The sequence below is a fragment of the Parambassis ranga genome, chromosome 14, assembly GCF_900634625.1.
Source record: "Parambassis ranga chromosome 14, fParRan2.1, whole genome shotgun sequence".
NCBI classification, from domain to species: domain Eukaryota; kingdom Metazoa; phylum Chordata; class Actinopteri; family Ambassidae; genus Parambassis; species Parambassis ranga.
The window spans coordinates 20,343,742-20,363,425 of NC_041034.1; the positions used below are offsets into that span (position 1 = coordinate 20,343,742).

At 40.2% G+C, this 19,684-nt stretch overlaps 1 protein-coding gene across 14 annotated transcripts in view; it reads left to right on the forward strand.

Annotated features, from left to right (window-relative positions):
- The first annotated feature begins 64 nt into the window (after positions 1–64).
- dlg2 (discs, large homolog 2 (Drosophila)) overlaps positions 65–19,684 on the forward strand; it is a 127,389-nt gene continuing 107,769 nt past the window's right edge. For 13 of the 14 annotated variants that reach the window (XM_028422010.1, XM_028422015.1, XM_028422014.1 and 10 more), the window contains exons 1-3: positions 65–1,333; positions 1,938–2,069; positions 19,004–19,140. In XM_028422010.1, coding sequence (XP_028277811.1) covers positions 1,315–1,333; positions 1,938–2,069; positions 19,004–19,140 — 288 coding nt within the window. In that variant the 5' untranslated portion in view covers positions 65–1,314. The remainder of the gene's footprint in view (positions 1,334–1,937; positions 2,070–19,003; positions 19,141–19,684) is intronic. The other variant, XM_028422012.1, reaches the window with a different exon arrangement.

A 19,684-nucleotide genomic window follows, 5' to 3' on the forward strand; every position in this document is an offset into this window, starting at 1 on the left:
GTCCCCCGTAGTGTGCGCTTGTCCCTGGCACTTCAAACTGTTGGCGATGCTGTCAGTTCATATGGCTAACGCTACGGCGCAGGAGGCTGCCTGACTGAAGAATGAAGAGACGCTGCAGCTCGGGGACAGTGCTGTGTTGTATCAGGAGACATTTCTGTGGAATGCACAGTCAACATTGTACGGAAAATGAACATAGATGGAGTCTTTTTGAGAGCCATGCGTCTTCTCTCACAGTTGGCGAGCAGGTATTTTCCCACAGCCAGGCGTCGCACTGGGGAAGCATCATTTCACTTGGCAGCACCGCTGGCTGCTGATTTAGCATGAATGCTAGCTAACCAATGGACAACACGCACGTTTATTTGTTGTGCGTTGAAACAAAAATATCAACAGCTGTATGTCTTTTTTGTTGTTATTTGGTTTCATGAATTCTCCTCACTCGCCTAACGGGGGGTTCACACACACGTCCCTCCGGAAGTCCGGAGCTCCACACATGAACTCTGAAGTGATGGTTACCTGTTTGCTGACACTCCTTAAATCGTTGTGATGATAGTTCTTCTGAAATTCAGCTCCCACTTGGGGTTTTTCTGCACATTTGTTCCTGCGGTTTTTCTTATAGGAAGATAAAAGAAACTTTAGACCCACTGTCGGCCGGTGTAAAGGATGTGGAGCAGCTCTCCTGACAGAGGACCTACCCGGGGCTCCGCACTGGCTGCGTGTCGCCGTGGACAGTAACCCAGGCCAGCCCTGACAGCTCCTCCCCACCATGGGACCGTGAGGCAGTCTCGCCTGTGGGGACTTCACGGGTTGGTGTCTGCCTCCACTGTATCGTATTGTAAGCAGTTTGTCTGCAGGAGGCTTTCGGACCAGCAGTGAACCCAGTCATGACGAGGCACTTCTATGCTCTGCCAGCTCTTCTGCCAAAGGATCATTTTCCAAAGTGAACCCAGTTAGAAGATCTGCATCCTTACATGCAGACTGGCTAAGGTCCTCACATCACGGAGTGTCGGTGTACAGTACACGCTCAGCAGACTAATGACAGATTGTTACAAGGGGACCTCATCTGAGCTTCTGTGGATTACTGTCCGTACTGTCCTCTGGGACACCTGCCATCCCGTACCTTCACTGTGCTAAAACTTTGTACCTGGAATTAGTCTTTACTTATTTTAGCCAGGATTTTGCCTCAGAGGCCCCTGGTGGTCCCTGAAGTCTGCTCTGACTGCCACTGGATTCACTTGTCTTCAGAGAGTTTATAGTAGAGCAAGTTTACCTGAGCCTCTTCAGTCAGGGGACATTTTGACCATGTGCTGAAGAGCCATGCCTATCAGAAAAAAAGGTGAGTTGTCTGAGATTTTTTTCATTCGTTAGAACCTGGAACAGACCGAGTTGCCCAAATGTATTGGAACATCACATAACACTGTCTTTCCACCATTGTATTTGATCCTCTGGTCAACATGACACAGCCGTAATCCACAAAACCAGCTCCATAAAGACATGGGCTCAGAAAAATACATGGTATGTCCCAATATAAACAGTATGGCAGATGAGGTTTACTCAAAGAAAGGCAGCACAGCTTTTCCTGAATATTCTTACCCATAATTCTCAGAGAAAGATGGTCACAGACCAGACAACACTGTCTCATTAACAGTGTTTATTGTAGATAAGACATGTGTAACATCAGTGGTTTTGTCAGCAATATTTAAATTGTGTGAGCAAGAGGGTCAAAGATCAAGGTGCCAGGTTGGGACATCATGCAACCGTGCACTTTTAGAGGACAGCTGCAGTATGTACTAAAAGGAAAATAAATACATTCAATCCAAGCTAAAATTTCTATCTTCATTTATTATCAAATACAATTATACCTCATTAATTGAGACAGAGTACAGAGTTTCACACAAAGCATGGAAAGCCCTCAGCCTTATCTAGCCTCTCTTCTGCAGACACAGCTCGAGCCCTGGGGCTTTTGGAGGAGTACTGCACTAAGCTGAAGAAACCGGAGGAGCAGCAGCTCAAAACTGCCATTCAGAGAGTAATGGGGATTTTTAAGAGTAACCTGTTTGAAGCTCTTCTTGGTAAGTCAACCTTTTGTTGTAATGTGTGAACATCTGAGCTGATTTTTAGGTACATTCTGAGCATAACACTATAACTGCTGCCGGTATAACGATCCACTGTATGCTCAGAGATCAGCATAGTAGGCCCCAGTAATGGTGTGGGCATCGCCAGTGGAGTCCAGCAGCAACCTTTCACTTGCATTGCTGCTCTGTGGAGGACCGGGTTCTGGTTACCATTATTATTTTGTCTTGTTGAAAGTTTAACATTGATGGAGCGTTCTGTTCTGCCAGATCTGACAGATTCTCCCATGAGATAAGCTAAACTTCCTGTACATCAGACCCAAGAAGTTCCAGGACCTGTCAGCTAACTTTTTTCGGAGTTTATTGTGGACATGTTCCCTGGAAGTACCTAGACTAATGGAAGTGTAGCATCATGTAATTTGTTGATGCCAGGGTCCAGCCCACATTCTCACCATGCTGTTGCAACATTGCCTTGGTGTTCGCAGCATGTCCTCATTGACCTTCATTGGGTACAAACTTTTGACGGTGAGGCAGTGTCAAGGGCAGTTTACAGAAACAAATACCACAAAACTGCAACTTTATCACTCTGGATTTGAGATTTATTATCAAATCCATAACTGGTTTATTTCCTAATGCCGTGCTTTAACATGTATAGCAACAGTACATATCGCCCTGCAGATGCATGACTACAAGAGTAGTGGAGCAAATAACTGACTTTATACTGAGTCATTGTTTTTATTACCAAGAAGTATGGCGCTAAGAGTGTCTGACTGTTCTGACAACACATGGTGTTGGTAATATATAGTTTGCCCTCACATAAGCATTCAGCATTTAGACAGCTCACCTCCACTCCTCCATTTCAGGGTCTAAGTGTGTTTTGCTTTGTTTATAGAATGATGTATTACTGGCCTCATTTTAGAGTGCACTTGAAGTCAGCGGTCAAGTTATAGTGTTTAATAGTGGGATTTGACCTCCGGTTTTCTGACCACTTCAGGGCTCCGAGGGGTTTGGAGGTGTAATGGTCCACTCTGTTTTTTTACAGTGCAATATGTAACCTGATTTGCTCTTCTTTTTTACACCACTATGGTGAACATGCAGGAAAAATCAACTAACTGCTAAGAAATACTGACAGATGAATCAATGAACATCAGCACTTTTCTGCAACAAGTGAAATTTTATACCCAAGCTCCTAAATCCCCCACCATCCATTTTTTTTAACTGAAGTGACATCGTTTCTTGTGCAGTAGAATTGCTCTGAATCTGACAGCTGCATGCATGTGTATCTCTATGCGTACTTTGTTTCCCTCTGTCACATTGTCCGCTGTGAATTGGGGACTGACTTAACCACTCGGTCTCTTGAGGGTTGTCACATTGCAGCAAATATTGCAGCTTGGACTGTGTTGGACTCTGCAAAGCTAGAGATAAAAGACATCTGTGTAACCCAAGATGCAGACTGTGTCACTGTTGCAGTGTGTCTGTCTGTGCCCCATTTCTCAGAAGCTGATGAGGGAGTAACTTACGCCAAATGGTGACAAACTACATACTAATGTATCTATGTGTCAAAAGGACTGGGAAATCAATCAGATAGTGAATAATAGATGAACCACAATGTCTCTCAGCTGAGTGGCCCGTCCTTTGGGCATCTGGAATAACCACCCCTTTGACAGTCTTTTGACTAGGGGTGGAACGGTTCACAAAATTCATGGTTGTGAGATCACGGTTGTTGGTTTGGTTCAGTTTACATTGTTGAGGTTTTTTCTACTTTTTTAACACTCTGGAAATACCATAGATCAGTATAAAATATATAGCCTAATTATCCAACACTTACCATATGGTAAGACAGTGGCTGTCCCACTCAATTATGTCATTGCACAATTTGCATAATTGAAAGTGTTCGAACTCAACTCATTTTATTATTTTTTTAAATTTTGCCATTGACACATGCTATTTACATCCCGCTCTGTAAGCCCTGACAGGAACAGTAGCAGCTTTGCGCACGATTGGATGCAGAGTCGTGTGGGCCTCCTCTCTGATCTGACTGCAGCTGAGACTTACTGCCTTTGAGTGCTTCGGAGCGGGGGAGGAGCTCACAGTTGCACCCGCGGCTCATTGAGGACAGTAACTGCAGAATCATACGTCAGCACTTTCCAGACATGAATCCAGTGCAAATGTTCTTTAATGTTTGAGTTTTACTGTTCTCTGAAAATAGCCCTGCAATAGACTGGCGTCATTTCCAGGGTGTACCTCGCCCCTCGCCCGCTCACAGCTGGGATAGGCTGCAGCCAGCCACAGGACAAAAACGGGTCCAGAAAATGGATGAATTGCTTTATTGGGGCCTCTTTTCTGAGCATATTTTAGCCCAATTCAAGATTACTACCCTCCAATATAATAAGTTATTATATAGGTAATCAATATGCTGGATAACACCAGTCATATCAGTGGAATACCTATTACATATACTTTATACTTAGTCATTTTAGTTTATTATTTGTGCATTATTATGGTTCTTATCATCTGTAACAACTTGCAGTACTATTTACATTTTCACTCAAAACAAAACACTAAACTTCAGTAAGACAACCAACGGTATACACATACCCTGCTTATATGTATTTACACATTTTCTTTTTATATTGTCTTGTTTCATATCAGGGTATCAAACTCCATGTGCACTCCTTTTTCCATTTAATGTGTGGATTACATTGTAATGTCTAATCTTTCACTACATTTGACTGCTTACATAATATCCTGCAACAGATGTTCTCCAGGAACACGCTTATATCTTGCACTCATAATACCATGCATTCAAAATGTGTTCCTGTTGACCACAAGCTGTCATTGCATGGTCATAATAATGACCAGCATAGTGAGCCACTTTGTGTTATTCCTTTATTCTTTTCTTGAAGCACTTCTTTTTGGGTTTTAGTTTGTGCAAAGCTCTTTGCAGAGTTGTTGCACATTATTGTGGACCCTTACAGTATCTTGGACCTTTCTTTGGCCGGGATGAGGAACAGTGGTTCTATGCCATGCAGTCAAACACAGTTATATCTCTGCGATGGAATAAATACCTCCTGAAATAGATGTAATCATCTTACAAAGCATTAGGTGCTGTCTAATCTGTCCAGTAGCGTGGGCGCCCCAGCTAAACCCCATCTCTGCAGAGTGGATCCATGTGTGGATTAACCCCTTCATTATCCCCACTCCTCTGCTCCACAATCACTCATCTGCACAGTTGAAGGACTCACTGATCCAGCAGCTCAAGCTTGGTAGTTCCTTTGAGTCGTTTGAAAGTAACAGTTACTACCCACAGTTGTAGACCTGCGTTCTGCTGGAGTGATTTCAGGTTGGATCACCATAGGTGTGGATATTAGTAGATTCCTAAAATAAAAGAGTGTGCAGAAAAGAGAATGAAAAGGGGAAATATTGATGGTTAAGATCACATACTCACACAAATCCATCATGCCAGGCATGTCCTGTGTGGAAACACTGGCAGTAATGGGCATATTTTAGCTTTTTTTTTTTAAGCTGGAAATAAACAAGAAAAAAACAAGAAACGACCACCATATTGACAAAAAAACTGCAAAAATTGTCAACATACTAACTCGGCCTTTAGAGATCCTCAGCATGGTTGTGTTTCCTCTTTTGCATGGTTAAAATCCGATATGAGTGATGAGTCCCTTAGCTTGTGGGAGTCATTCGGATTTCTTTTATCAGCCTATAATCAAAGATCCTGGTCCTTGCATAAACAACACACTTGTGGACTTGAGTGGTGCCGATATCTCAGCTGACAAGCTGTGCATAATTCATCTTTAGGTTGTGATTGTCTGGGGCTGATTTTTCCATTTTTCGCTATAACCCTGTGTTAGACTGGCGACCAGTTCAGGGTGTACCCCCCCCCTCTTGCCGATTGATAGCTTCCAGCCTTCAGCCCTCCCTGTTGTTCAACCAAAATGCATCAGTTAGTTAGCTGATGATACAGTTACAGAGCCATGCAATGTTTACATGAAATCCATGTTACTACTTGGGCATCTAGATAACTAAAGCTATAAGTGAAAATATAAATGTGTAGAAAGTGAATTTGTAACTATCATTAACCGTAGTATACATGGTTATTGAATGACCAGAGAATATGGCAATTAATACAGTGTTGCACAATTGTGATTATGCTGGGAAACCTTGAAAACGGATTGTTTTAAAGCCTTTCAAAACAGAACAAGGTATGAGCGGCGGAGGGCATTTTGTTTGTAATTCATTTAACCAATGATAGCAGATTTATCATGTCATATGATACATATGATCTTATCAGTAATGGTAATGTACAGTATTTAATGTAATCAGAGCCATCCCAGTTATATTTCGTATTTAGTTACAGGAGCCTAAGGCTCCAATCCCACCACCCTGTGTCTGCAGTGACTTTTAATGGGTAGCTGTTTCTTCCAAGAATTCACTTTCCACAGACAAAACAATAAGGGTTAGGTCTGTCAGTCTGGAAGTGACAGCTTCACTCTAGTTATATATTATCACTTATATATTCGCTGAATTAACAGTATTTGAATAAGAAGTTATGATCTAACCCGACTTTTACACATTACTGTTATAAAACTTGTTTTATTAATGAAAGTGTCCAGGAATATAATCTGACGTTTGTCAAAACATCATAAAAAGGTGGAGTTCACCTGCAGAAAAGTCTTTGGAAATGAAAATGAACAATGAAATTTGGTGAATCCTGATTTGTCCCTACACCCAGCAGAGACTTTTAATAAGCTCTATTTCTTTAAAAAACTAGGCTTCTTATTCCTTAATTGGATGTGAGATATTCCATTGTTGATGGAGACCCTTTCCTGAGAGACTTCATTTTCTGTCTGCTCTCAGTGTTAATTTAATCTTTTCGAGACAGTCTAATAATCCCGGTGGGAGTTAGCACTGGGCCAGAGTGTGGTGGTTTGTAAGAATGACTGTGTCTGTGTTCAGTACGAGCACTTAAAGTTGAATGATTTGTTGGCCGAGTGATGAATGTGTTTATTAAAACCAGGCCCCCTGTGGAGCAGCTTGTTACATTTATCACTTGCCTTTGTTTTGTTAATTTATAGTATTTTACATTGTGTCTGTTTTTAACTCTTTGTACCAGTCCTTGTTATGATGATATTTTAAAAATACATAATTGCATTTTTGTGGTCACTGATCACAGTCAGTATGATCTGATGTTTGGCCTCATATATAGATATAATCAATAATTCCAGGTATGCTTTAAAGGGATAGGTTCTATGACCCTGCACTGCAGGACAGAGTGAGTTCAGATGATGGATGGAAGGATGTTTTGACATGCAGAACTCTAAGGACACGTTCACACCTTAGTTCACTTTAGTCTGCATCCCTTGAAGTGTTTGAAAAGTAAATACACACTGATTATGTTTTGGTGCTCAGCCATAGAAGAGTTGCATTAGTTTCCACTTAGCTGATGGAGCAGACAGGAAGTCAGCTACAAGAACAGCACAGAGAATCTTCTCAATTACAGGAAACTGAAAGATGTGGCAAAGAGCAGAGTAAAACCAGGGCTGGTACCCTGCACAGCTTGACTGTGGAGAGGGAGCTTAGACTATGGACCATTAGGGAAGGTAGATGTACAGGCCAGACAATGGCAGGTTTAGATGATCATTAGGAAGATAATGAGAAGATATTGTATGTGTCAGCCAGTGTTAATTTTGTTGACGAATCGTTTTCGTCATAGTTTTCGTTAACGACCTTTGTTTGCTGATAAAAATGAGACGATAAATAAAAACCAATGCACGGTGCCAAAAACGAAGACGAAATGTATTGACACTTTCGTCAACGAATAAAAAAGAGACGAAATTATTGATGGAGACCAGATCCAATCAGAGCAAATTGTGTTTGTGGAAGGGACGAATCAGGAGACGGTGGCAGAGAGCCAATCAGAAGTGATCTCTCTGCGTAAGGACGTTACCCCGTGATGCTGGAAGAAGGCGTCCTCATGCATGGTAACACAACACAGGAGGAGAACAGACACACGGACACGTTTGATGTCAAGACAAACAAGACGGTTTGCAAAACGTGGGGAGCGACTATCAGTGGTAAAAACACAACAAACCTGAAGCGATGTTTGCAGACGAGTCATCTTAACTTCCGTTCATACATGTGACAAAATCTATAAATGAAGACACCGCTGCTGATGGTTTTACAGCATGTGACTGTTTCTAAGTTGTCACTGAAGTGTTTTGCTGTAGTTATGGAGGATTCATGAAGAAGGTCATGACTGAACAGTGTGTTCAGGGAGAGCGGCTCACTGTTCACTGGTTCTTTTGTGAAAAGGTCATAGCAATTAAATAAAGAGGTGTTTGTTTCAAATAACACAAGTTAAAGCTGTGCCTGTTTTTATTGCACAATCAAACCTTAAATATTTCATGAAAAAATATATATCATAGAATTTTAGTCGACTAAATCCACGGCAGATTTAGTCGACTAAAATTCTTTGATATTTAGTCGACTAAAACTAGACTAAAAGTTAAAAAATGTTGATGACTAAAACGTGACTAAAAGGCCCAGTAAACCACTCCTGGGTGTGTCCATGTTGGGTCATCGTCATCATTGATGACACAATGTCCAGTAAATTATTTGTTGTTAATACGGATGGATTCATGTTGTCCTAAATGAGCTAAAAGAAACAATATATGAATTTGTTTCACCAGATGATGAAGACTTCTTGATTGATTCTGCTATGCTGAGCACTTGCTCTGAGTCACTGTCTAGTGATTGTAAATTAGCTAGAGCTGTAAGTGCTTTAACGTCAACATATAGTGACCTACAGTAAAAGGTAACCGAATACACAGAGGCTAAGCTAACGTAGTAGCTATTAGCATTGAATACGCATGGTTTTATTTGTTGCTGCCTAATTTCATGTGTGCATTCCTGTGCCTGTTCCAAACCATGTCAGAGGTTACAAATGTGGTTGGAAGGTTTTAATGGTTTCATGTGTACTTAATGGATTACAGGACTTCTCAAGAGCTTTAGGTCACATAGATTATCTGTTAGAGCAGTTGTTAAGGTCGGAGCACAGTGAACCCATTTACTGCTGTTTGTGTATTAGATAGTGAAGACTAAAGACATTAATCTAACACTTTTTATCAGTTACTTACTGACAAAGATTAATACTAAGTAATCCCTCCCTCTCACACAGCTTATTTTTTGTACTGTTTTATGTATTTGTGCAACTTGAAAATGGTTTCACTTTGTTGATTTGTGTTTAGACATCGGAGAAATAACCAGAAAGTAATCACAGTAGATAGTAAGAATTGATGAAGAGAATGCTGCCATCTAGTGGAGAGAGGGAGAATTATAGTATAGTGTCATTTGAAAAAGCTCAGGCTCCCATTATCAACTGCAGACTTTTACATGGCCGTGGAGGAATACTCGATCATTTACTCATCAGCTTATTTTCACATCCACACACATTTCCAGAGAGGCCCAGGAAGAGACACACACAAACACACACACACACACAGGCATCACTGCATCTGTCAGTCACACCAAATACAAGCACCCTAGGCAAGGAAACCCAGACTTCCCTTTCCCAGGCCACCTAACCTCTGTTACCAGGCCAGCTGAGAAGCAGAATCCCAGCATCGCGTCCTGGCTCTGTCCTGTCCTCGTCCCAGCTGGACATGTATGAAATACCCAACCTAACATGAGGAATGAGGGACATGTCCGCTTGTCAGCAACGGTTGTTTGACTGTGACAGTGGCTGCTGCTGAAGGACATGTTTAATGGGAAAATGTCTCTTGTGTCCCCCTACATTTGGGAGGTACAATATGCCACTGTGGTAAACTTGTAGTGGTAGGAGGCTCCTCTGTAGACAGCCTAGAAGCTATGCTAATGATTACATTCTGACTAGTCCAGCAGCAATAAGGCCACATCGCCATCCCTTTTCCTTCCTGAGTTTAAGCCAGTCTGATAATCACTCTGGTGTGGTTAAAAACTGCACAGAGTAACTTTTATTCCTAATGTATGATGAAAATAAACTCTGGGCAAAGCCGTCATAGTTCAGTGCTTGTTTACACACAGCTTTTGTACACGAGCTCTACAGAGAGTCAAGATTTAGACCCAGCATAGTTTTAGCTGCTGTTATAGTGTGTATAAATGTGTAGCTGTGTAATAGATCTGACAGATGGATTTTGAACCACTTGTATCTCTACTTTTCCTGCAGAAAATGAAAGCACACTTTTGTTGTCAGCCACTGAAAAACAGCTGGTTTCCTCTTGTTATTGTTTAACAGATGTCCTCCATCAGACCATTAGCACAGACGGATAGAGGGGCTGCTGTCTGTCGGAGGTTTTTGCTTCCTTAAAGATTCTCAGTTTAACACTAACTTGTGAAACATCAGGAATAAATCAGACTCTCTATGTAACTTGGAATTGAGGAAATCATTGTTTCTGATTCTGACTCGCCCTCATCACACCACGTTTATCATAAGTGATTCCATAATGTGCCTGTGTTTTATGGATCAGACTGCACCTCACACGCTCAACAGTACTTGTCATTGTGAATAAGAATGAAATCAAGGCACAATGAACATGTATGAATTCATTTTTTCCACATTGAATGGATGTTAGACATGTGCATTGATTTCATGCGTACCACCCAGCAGTAGTAGATGATGATGATCGATGATACAACATTTTAGGAGGAGTTGGAGTTCCAGTAGAGGGAGCCAAAAGACTAGGTTGACTGTGGGTTCAATGCTCTGCAGATTGATGAAGATTCCTACTTTTCTGACGGTATTCAGTCTGTAGATTTAGTTGATGCCTATATATGTTAATATATGTATATGTTAATATATATATATGCATGTTATATGTATGGTGAACTGTTTTAATGAGGATTGACAGACATGCCATTTACTTTTGTAAAGCTCCATAATGTCAAAACTGTCTGTTACATAACACTAAATGTGGTGCATCTGATTTTCTGTGTGACGAGCATACTGAGAAATGATGCAGATCCCAGTACTTTTATATAGAACACTGTCAGCTAGTTATTCCTCCTACACTTGTGAGGTCATTAAGACACCCACACACTTAGCTGACCTTGCTGCAATAGACTGCGCTTTACCTCAGCCTTGTGGCTGACCTCATAGGAAATTGCAGCCACTCACGCATACAGTAAGAGCCACATGTGGCTGTTTTGAGACTTCCATTAAGCTTTGGGAGGTGTGTAGGCATGGTATTAACTTTAAGCCCAGGTTTATGAATCATCAATTACTGTGTTCTCTAAATGCTGTTTCACTGCTACATCTTATGTAGTCCCTGTACCTGCCATGTTTTTTGTGGTTTTACTTACTCATTGATATATGTGTTGTGTATATTAAGTAGAAGTGAAGTGCAGAGTTTTGAAGTTGCCTGTTTGTGTTGGCATGGAAGAGTGGGGCATGTTGAGGTGTGGAATATATTGAACCAGTAAGTGAACAATTGGCTGTCATAGCAAGTGTGTTGGATGTAGTAGAATTGGACGGGTAGAAAACTGCTGGTACATATAGATGCCTGCCAGTAGTGGAATATAAGTATTTGTACTTTTTACTGAACTTAAGTCATTTTTTCATATCTATACTATCTATAATATCTTTACTTATTTAATAGTCCATACTATATACTTTTCCTCGAGCTATTATCTAAACTTTTTACTCCACTACATTTCTTCAATGTTTGTCATTACTTTTTACATGAATACAGTTTCTCCAAAATGTTGCCTCCATCTACACAAAAATTTGGATTGTGTTTCTATCTCTGAAGATTAAACCAATCAGGTGGCTCTATCAGCTCCAATTAAAGCAGAACTGGTGTTTGACAGCAGCACAGCAGTAGATAGACTGTCACTGGTCTCCTGTGCTTTGCAGCTAACCTTACTATTGAACATGGATCCAGAGTACTGGTAGACCTGGATCACTGGGAGCAGAAGAACTTTGCTTGGTCTGATGTATTCCATTTTATGATATGTGGTACTACTGATATTTATTTTTAAGTATTGCCCAACTCTGGATTTAACAGCCTTGTTTTAGGTTAAACTACGGAGAATGAATACCATAGATTCTTCTTTTACTATTTTGTGTGCCGGTCACGTCTGCTTTGTGTCTTCCTTTTGATGAATTCACCATACATCCATATAAAGTATGATAAATCTGAGATTGCTGACTTATACACAGGTCCCTCAGAACGATATCCTGATTTTTTTTTTAGCTCTGGTAACACTAAACTGGAAATAAAACAATAGAGCATCCACAAAGGGTTGTGTTGCAGCTGTCATGCCTAACCAATTCAGACCAGCAAAGAAGATTTCTGGTGGTATATACAAGTGTCCAGCTATCAAAATACTTGCAGTTTTGCAATACTATATACTAGACAAACGTAGCATTAAAATATGAATAGCCTGCATTGTAAGCAGCATCTCATACTGATAATTGACTTTTGAAGTTTGATTACCAATTTGTCCATACTCACAGTGGCTGGATGTGTGCTCATCCTGCAAACAAAAAGAAAGAGGCAGGCAGAGGACGGAGTCTCAGTAGATGAATACACTGCCAGTACACCTTTCAGGAAGGCTTGACTTCTGAGAGAACGTTTTGTTGAAGCAAGGGTAAAATACCATCCAGACACTTCCAGTCTAGATAAATAGGTGTCAAAAGCAGATTTGGGTTTGAAGACCCACATAATGACACAAGGACAAGCGTGGAAGAACCCCAACAGCCGTGTAGAGGCTACATGTATTTTATACTTACAGCCATGCAAATGTTACCATATATATGGGGATGTGACAGCATTCCTAAAAACAGTCCACTGGGACAAAGAAGTGTCAAATGTCAAATGGGTTAAATCAAACCTTAAGGCAAATGTTGAGTTTAGTGTAGTTGGGAAAACACTACACATGTGAAAATGAACAGAATCATGTCCATGCTTTCCAGTAGGTTTATCAATCAATTTCAATGCAGCTGCGCACACGCAGTTTCTGTGCTAACCGAGCCACATTTTTTTCTGCAAGTGAAGTGCTTGGAAGCCTGCATACTGTAAAAAACACTTAAGGGATGTGGTACCTGGCCATTAAAGGATGCTAATCTGTACAAAGTAAATGGTTAGGTCAAAGATAGCCGGCTGAGCTTGCATTGTGAGCTGAACTAAACCAAAACTAACCTCAGTAGGTTAATAAATTATTTATTGCAGAATATTTTACAGTAGAGATCATATCTGAAGCTCAAGTCATGCCCTTAAACTCTTAAGGTTTGAGCTGAAACTTGGTTAGTGTAGGTTACTGTTGAACAAGATTTCGGTGTTCCCTCTCTTGAGAGAGAAAAGTCATAGAGAAACTCATAAAAACTGACTTCACATTGAACATTGCCCATAGTGTTTGTTTCCATAGAGATAACGTAACCAAGGTGCCTTGATATAACTGGGGGAAAATTATACATAGCATATTTGCATAATACATACCGGTAATACTCTTGCTTTTACAGACAGACATTATGATTAAAAATAAGAAGAACCTTTGGGTGTTAACGTCATCTTGCAGTAATTATTACTTCTAATGTTTCTGTTCTCTCGGATTGGTGCCAAAAAGTGGCTTTATGCTCTGCAAAGTTAAGAGAGTAGATTCAGATGCTTTCACCACTGACGTTTTTGTCTGTGGTGGTCCTTGCTCTGCAAAGTGAAGCAAAGATCATGTACGATCTGGCTTCAGTGGTGAGTGGGGGAAAAACAGGTGTAAGGTGAGAGGTTCAACTCATCACTCCTCTCAACTCCAGCATGGGGTTTTAGCTTCAAGGCTAACATTGACCTGCCTAGGAGAAAACCTTAGTGAGCACCAAGGAAAACGCTATGTCTGGTGCAAACCCAATCCCAAGAACTCCATCCCCACAGTGAAACATGGTGGTTGCAGCATCCTAGTGTGCAGATGTTTTTTAACAGCAGAAACTGGAAAACTGGTCAGAATAGAGGAAAACATGGGCGTTGCTAAGCAGAGATATTCTTGAGCAAAACCTGTTTCAGTGTGCCAGTGATTTGAGACTGGATGGAGGTTCACCTTCCAGCAGGACAATGACCTTACTGCTAAAGCAACACTCGAGTGAAACTTTCAAAATGTGTTGGAATGGCGTAGTCAAAGCCCAGAACTCGATCCAGTTGAGAATCTGTGGTCAGACTTGACCTTGGAACCCATCCAACTTGAAGGAGCTGGAGCAGTTCTGCCTTGAGGATTGGGCAAAAATACCAGTGGCTAGATGTGGTAGGCTCACAGAGGCTTATTCAAAGCAAGGTGGCTCTACAGAGCACTGGCTTTGAGCTGTGAATCATTATGCACGTTTACATTTTCTGTTATTTTGTCCTATTTGTTGTTTGCTTCACAGTATAAAAAGTCACATCTTTGGGGTTGTCACATAAATACTTTTGCAAGGAACTGTACATTTGGTTTCATTGGACTGTTTCTCAAAAGGCAGGGGAGTTGGGCAGTAATTTATTACCAATAATTGATAGCCTGGGTGTGTAATAAGACATAGAGAGATTAACTGGCACCTTAGTAACTGTGGAGGAAGGCTTGCAGTGTAGGGAGGGGATGCAGCTGCAGTAATGGGTTCTCATAGCTACACAGGAGCCATCACTGTGAGCCCCAGCCCACTCCACCCACCCGTTACATAAGCATGAAGAAAGCACAGCAGCATTGTGACAGTGTGCATCAGGATTCCTTGTAGAAGTGCTTCATGTAAGTGGGATTTTGTGTTTGTTAAAGCCAGCTACCAGGCTGCATATAGAATACATCCATGTGTAAGGATGCAAAGCTCCTTCAAAACCACTGCAGGGTTGCCTTGGAAACCCAAAAGGGGTGAGAGCAGCATGCAGTCACTGTCAAATACTTGAAACCTAAAAGATCTGTAACTTAAAATAACAAATGCAGTGCTCTGCATGCTCAATTATCACAACACTATAGTGTCATTTATGTCAGATCAGTGTAAGGGAATTGACTACATTTATATTCCAATTCTATTAAAGTAAATCGGGAAAAGGTGCCACAAAGCTACAAAGTAATCTGTGTAGAAAACACTATAGTCACATAATATACCATCCACGTGATGTATGCTACATGTATGTGTGATTATGATGACTAATGCAACTCATTATGTCCCTCTCTGTGCTGTTCCACTGTTTTATCCCTCCAGCATTCAAGATTCCAGTTCAAGGTTTTCATTTAATCTAATGATAAAACAGTAGGTGGGTTATATATTATACAGAGTCGGGTTTTAGGTTTCTGTAGAGCAACTGTAATTAGAGAGACAATATGCTCAGAAAGGGTTAACCTGCTGGTATTGTTTTCCGTTCATTGATGGAATGGAGGACTACAATCACACAGAGGGAGTGACATCCTTATGATTGTTTTGTCAAACGAAAATGACAAACCACAAAATTATTGAGAAAAAAAGGGTAAAACAACAGTTGTTCACTTTGTGAAGCTGACATCTTTTTACATGAAAATGGTAATTATCAAACTAATTGGTAATTAAAGTCAAATGAGCCAGTCAAATGTGAAGTGTCTCCCACAGAATCTGAATCATGAATAGTTAAGAGCCACAATAGAGAAGCAGTCCTGCTGTGCTGTGCACAAATGCTAAGCATGCAGTCTTGCATGTTTGTGCTGAACATGGGAAAATGTGTCATCACACTACATGTTGCTCTGCTGACAACATTGCCAGATTGGGATTTTGGCATTGTATTTTTCTGATGAAGCCTATGGATTAACATTTAATACAAAAGGCTTAGCAGATACTTCCCCTGTTAAAGTATAATTATTTGATTAAAAATTTTTATCCTGTTACATAACTTGATACATTTTGGGTGTATGCAGTCTACCTCATGTTGACTTTAGAATGTTACTAGTACTGTTAAAGCTCTAAAAATGTGAGTGTATTTGAGTTTAGAGAGCAGTGCTCTGGTTTCACTGCCACTTTCTGATTTAGTTCTTATTTGCAGCAGGAATCAAAGTATTTCTTGTTAAATATATTGTAAAAAAAAAAAAAACTAAATACAGATTTTAGTTATTTAGTTATAATGCTGTATGAACAATGTAATGTAAAAAATGTAATAGCCCACAGTTTTCCTACTGAAACTTAAACGTGCAAAAGCAAATACTGCTGTTTGTGTTAGATATTTTAAAGATGTCTGTTAGAACTTGCCAGAAGTTTAAGTCTTACTACTTTTTAGTAGTAGTTTTTCTATTTTTGGACATTTACAAGTAAAGAGATTAAAGTCAGCACATAAAACATGGAAATACATAATTGGTTTCATAATTGACTATTTGGCATCTGTGCTGAATGTTTTTTGTTATTAAAATTATATACGAATAATAAATAACTGACTGACTTAGCGAGAGAATGACCCCAGCCAATGAGGATTCTCACAAATTGTACGCTTACAGTTTTCTCCCATGGGCTGATGATGCCTTGTGCACGCAGCCTTAAATACCATGCCAGCTGTATCTATTCACAAAGAGTGAATAGACTGTTCCAGAGCTGCTAGTTACTATGCTTTATGTCAAGCTCTTAATGCCTGTCTCTAAACTTGTCATGATGAAAAGCAGTGCATTGCTGTTGGATATTTGTTTGCTGTTGAGTTGTTGCACCATCACATGTTTTGATGGGGGAAAATTAAAGGAAGAGTTGCAAAGAACTGCTGACTGTGTTAAGCACATTACCCAAGGGAGAGCTGAATTAGAAATCAGCTATGTGGGGTGTAAGGTCATTGTCTGCATTGAAGGGAACAGGCGGCCTCAATGTCTGAGGATTAGGCTTGCTTTTAGCTCGCCACCGGGCATCTGGTCCTCTCACAGCACACTGTTTCACAGGATAACAGCGCCGCAACATGACTGGAGAGAGCAGGGAGGTTTTACTGCACTGTGAGTTACTCGTGACAACTTCTGCCACTACATTTGTGAAGATATGCTCAAGATATGTTTTTTCCACAGAGCTTGTGTTAAAGATTTGTTGTAAGTTGCAGCTGATTGAGTGCAGTGCAGTATAGAGAGGGTAATTTGCATACATTTTGCAGTGTTTATTTGCATGAATAATGACCTGTTTTAATTTGAATTACAAAAAGATGGATCTGTCACTGTTTGTTTGTTTGTTTTAGCAAAACTGCATCAATACATCTTTAATCACAGTTCGTTTCCTGATACTAAATACAGAGGTACACAGTATAGTAATAAATGTGCACAACTGGGACAGAAACATGCTCCTGTGCCTGGTGGGGAATGCTAATGGGCTGTTTTTAATAAGATCCATTTGAATGTAAATGTCTTTTATGCGCAGAGCCAAAGCAGTCGAGTGGCGAGGCAGATCACTTGTTATTGGTCTGATTCTTTACTAAAACATGGCTAGCCATTCAGAAAAGGTGTCTGCATTATAGCACAATAGCACTTGAACTGAATACCAGAGAACACTCCTTCTTCAGACAATGCAGACACTTGGCTGTGCTTGTAATGATGCACTGAACAGATGTTGAGTCTGTTCCTTTAGAAGAGTCTGATGTAGCAGTGATTCATTCAGTCACATGTGGACATGTTTGCTTCAGTGTAAGTCTCAAGTAAACACATTTCTGATCTCTGATGCCATTTTTGCAGTTTGATGAACTCTGTTCATGGAATTCTGTTTTTACATTTTCAACTATTTTAGTCAAATGTTTTATTTAGCACATTTTAGAATCACAATAGTTCACAGCAGTTCAATCTGTAAACATACACAGGGGAAAATTCATTTGCTGTGTCAAACATACACTATGCATATTTTCTGGCTTACCATCTGAAATAATGCCATAATTACATCATACAGTATCAGCAAGACGCAATTCATATGAGTGATATGTAAAACTACAAGTTCACAATTCCTTTATCACGTAAGATGGAGATGGTTTACTTTATCCATCCACACTATTTATAATACGATGATACACTGGTGGCTGTTGCAGTGGTGAAGGTGGTGATGCAGTTACACTAGGTTAGAAATGTGAGAGAAGAGGATCAAAGCTTTAGTGGACGTGTGCCCCCCATCACTAGACCTGTAGCAGCATACCTAAGATGATGGCTAATTTCTACACTTTCTTTGGATTTTCTACACTACATTTCTACACTATTTCTATGGAAATCACCAGTAAACCAGCACTGCAACAGCAAAAAGTTCTACTGGGGATGGGTGGTACTGCTAGGTCCAGCAGGTATGATGAAGCTTGTGTCTTGTAGGTAAGCTGAAGAATTTTGAAGTCTATGCTGGGTTTTACAGGAATGGAACCCACATGGAGTGTGAAAGCATGAGGATGCTGTTCGTTTATCAGCCACAGGTGGCACTATTAACAAGGGTTAATAGAAAGTAATTGTTGCCTGCTTTGTTGGTTGGACAGTTAAATATAAATAAAAATAAAATATATAATTATATAATTATAAATAAATGCTGACAAACTGAATCTGTTTACCTGTGTGTGTTTTTCAATAGAGCTGTTGCCTCAAGGCAAGGATATTCTTTGGCTCTTTTTTACTTAGATCACAAGCATATTGTATGATGGTGGTAGAAATGACACTAAGATGAACATCAGTAGGCCGGTTACATGTTTTTTTTTTTAACAGGTAGCTCCATACTGGTTTGGGATCTTTGCTGTTAATCATGTTTTAGGTTGTGTTCATGAGTCAATTTTTCCATTTTGTATTTTAAGTGTGTTGTTGTGTTATAATAATTGCTACCTTCTGTTAGTCAAGTGATTGCCCAACTGTTGTGCTATTGAATATTCAAATAATGTCTGGACTGCTCTCTGTAAAATGTGTGCTGGGAAACATTTCTTTCAATCAAAAGGATTCAACCGCCAGCAAACCCTGACTCATGCATTGTAACGCCTGTATGTCCACAGATATCCAAGAGTTCTATGAAGTGACTCTGTTAAACACACAGAAGAGCTGTGAGCAAAAGCTGGAGGAGGTCAACCACATGGCTAACAAGTGGGAGAAGAGTGTTTCTGTACAGAATTCTGCCTGCCCAGTGGAGGAGGTGAGTCTTTGTATGTTTTTTTTCTTCATCACAGACACGTCTTTTTGTTAAGATCTTTCTGGACAGATAGTTAGACAGACAGAAGAGAGAGGACATCCATATAAAGACAAAGTAATGAGTAGAAAAACCCAAAAGACTAATCAATAGTAGTGATCAGACCAGGTCACATAACCACATTTAAACAATTCAGCGGCTCCTTGCAGAGAGCAGCAGCATGAGCATTAAAATGTGAATGTGCAGGCTTTCTAAATATGGACATAAAAACCTTTTTACCGAGGCACAGTCTAGGTGATTTGCTGGTTGTGCTGAGCTGTCAGCTGCACAGTATAATTGTATGCCAAGTGTTGTGACGGCTGGCATATAATATCCTGCCAGTAGTTTTGCAGCAGGACCAAAAACTCAAAAATACAACATTGTTCATAAGTTATTACCACCTCTTTAAATTCTCTGTTTGTTAGTGCACACACATTACGGAACAATCATCTGATAGCGGTGGCTCTTAGTATTAGCCAAATACAAATTCAGATGATGAACAACATATCAT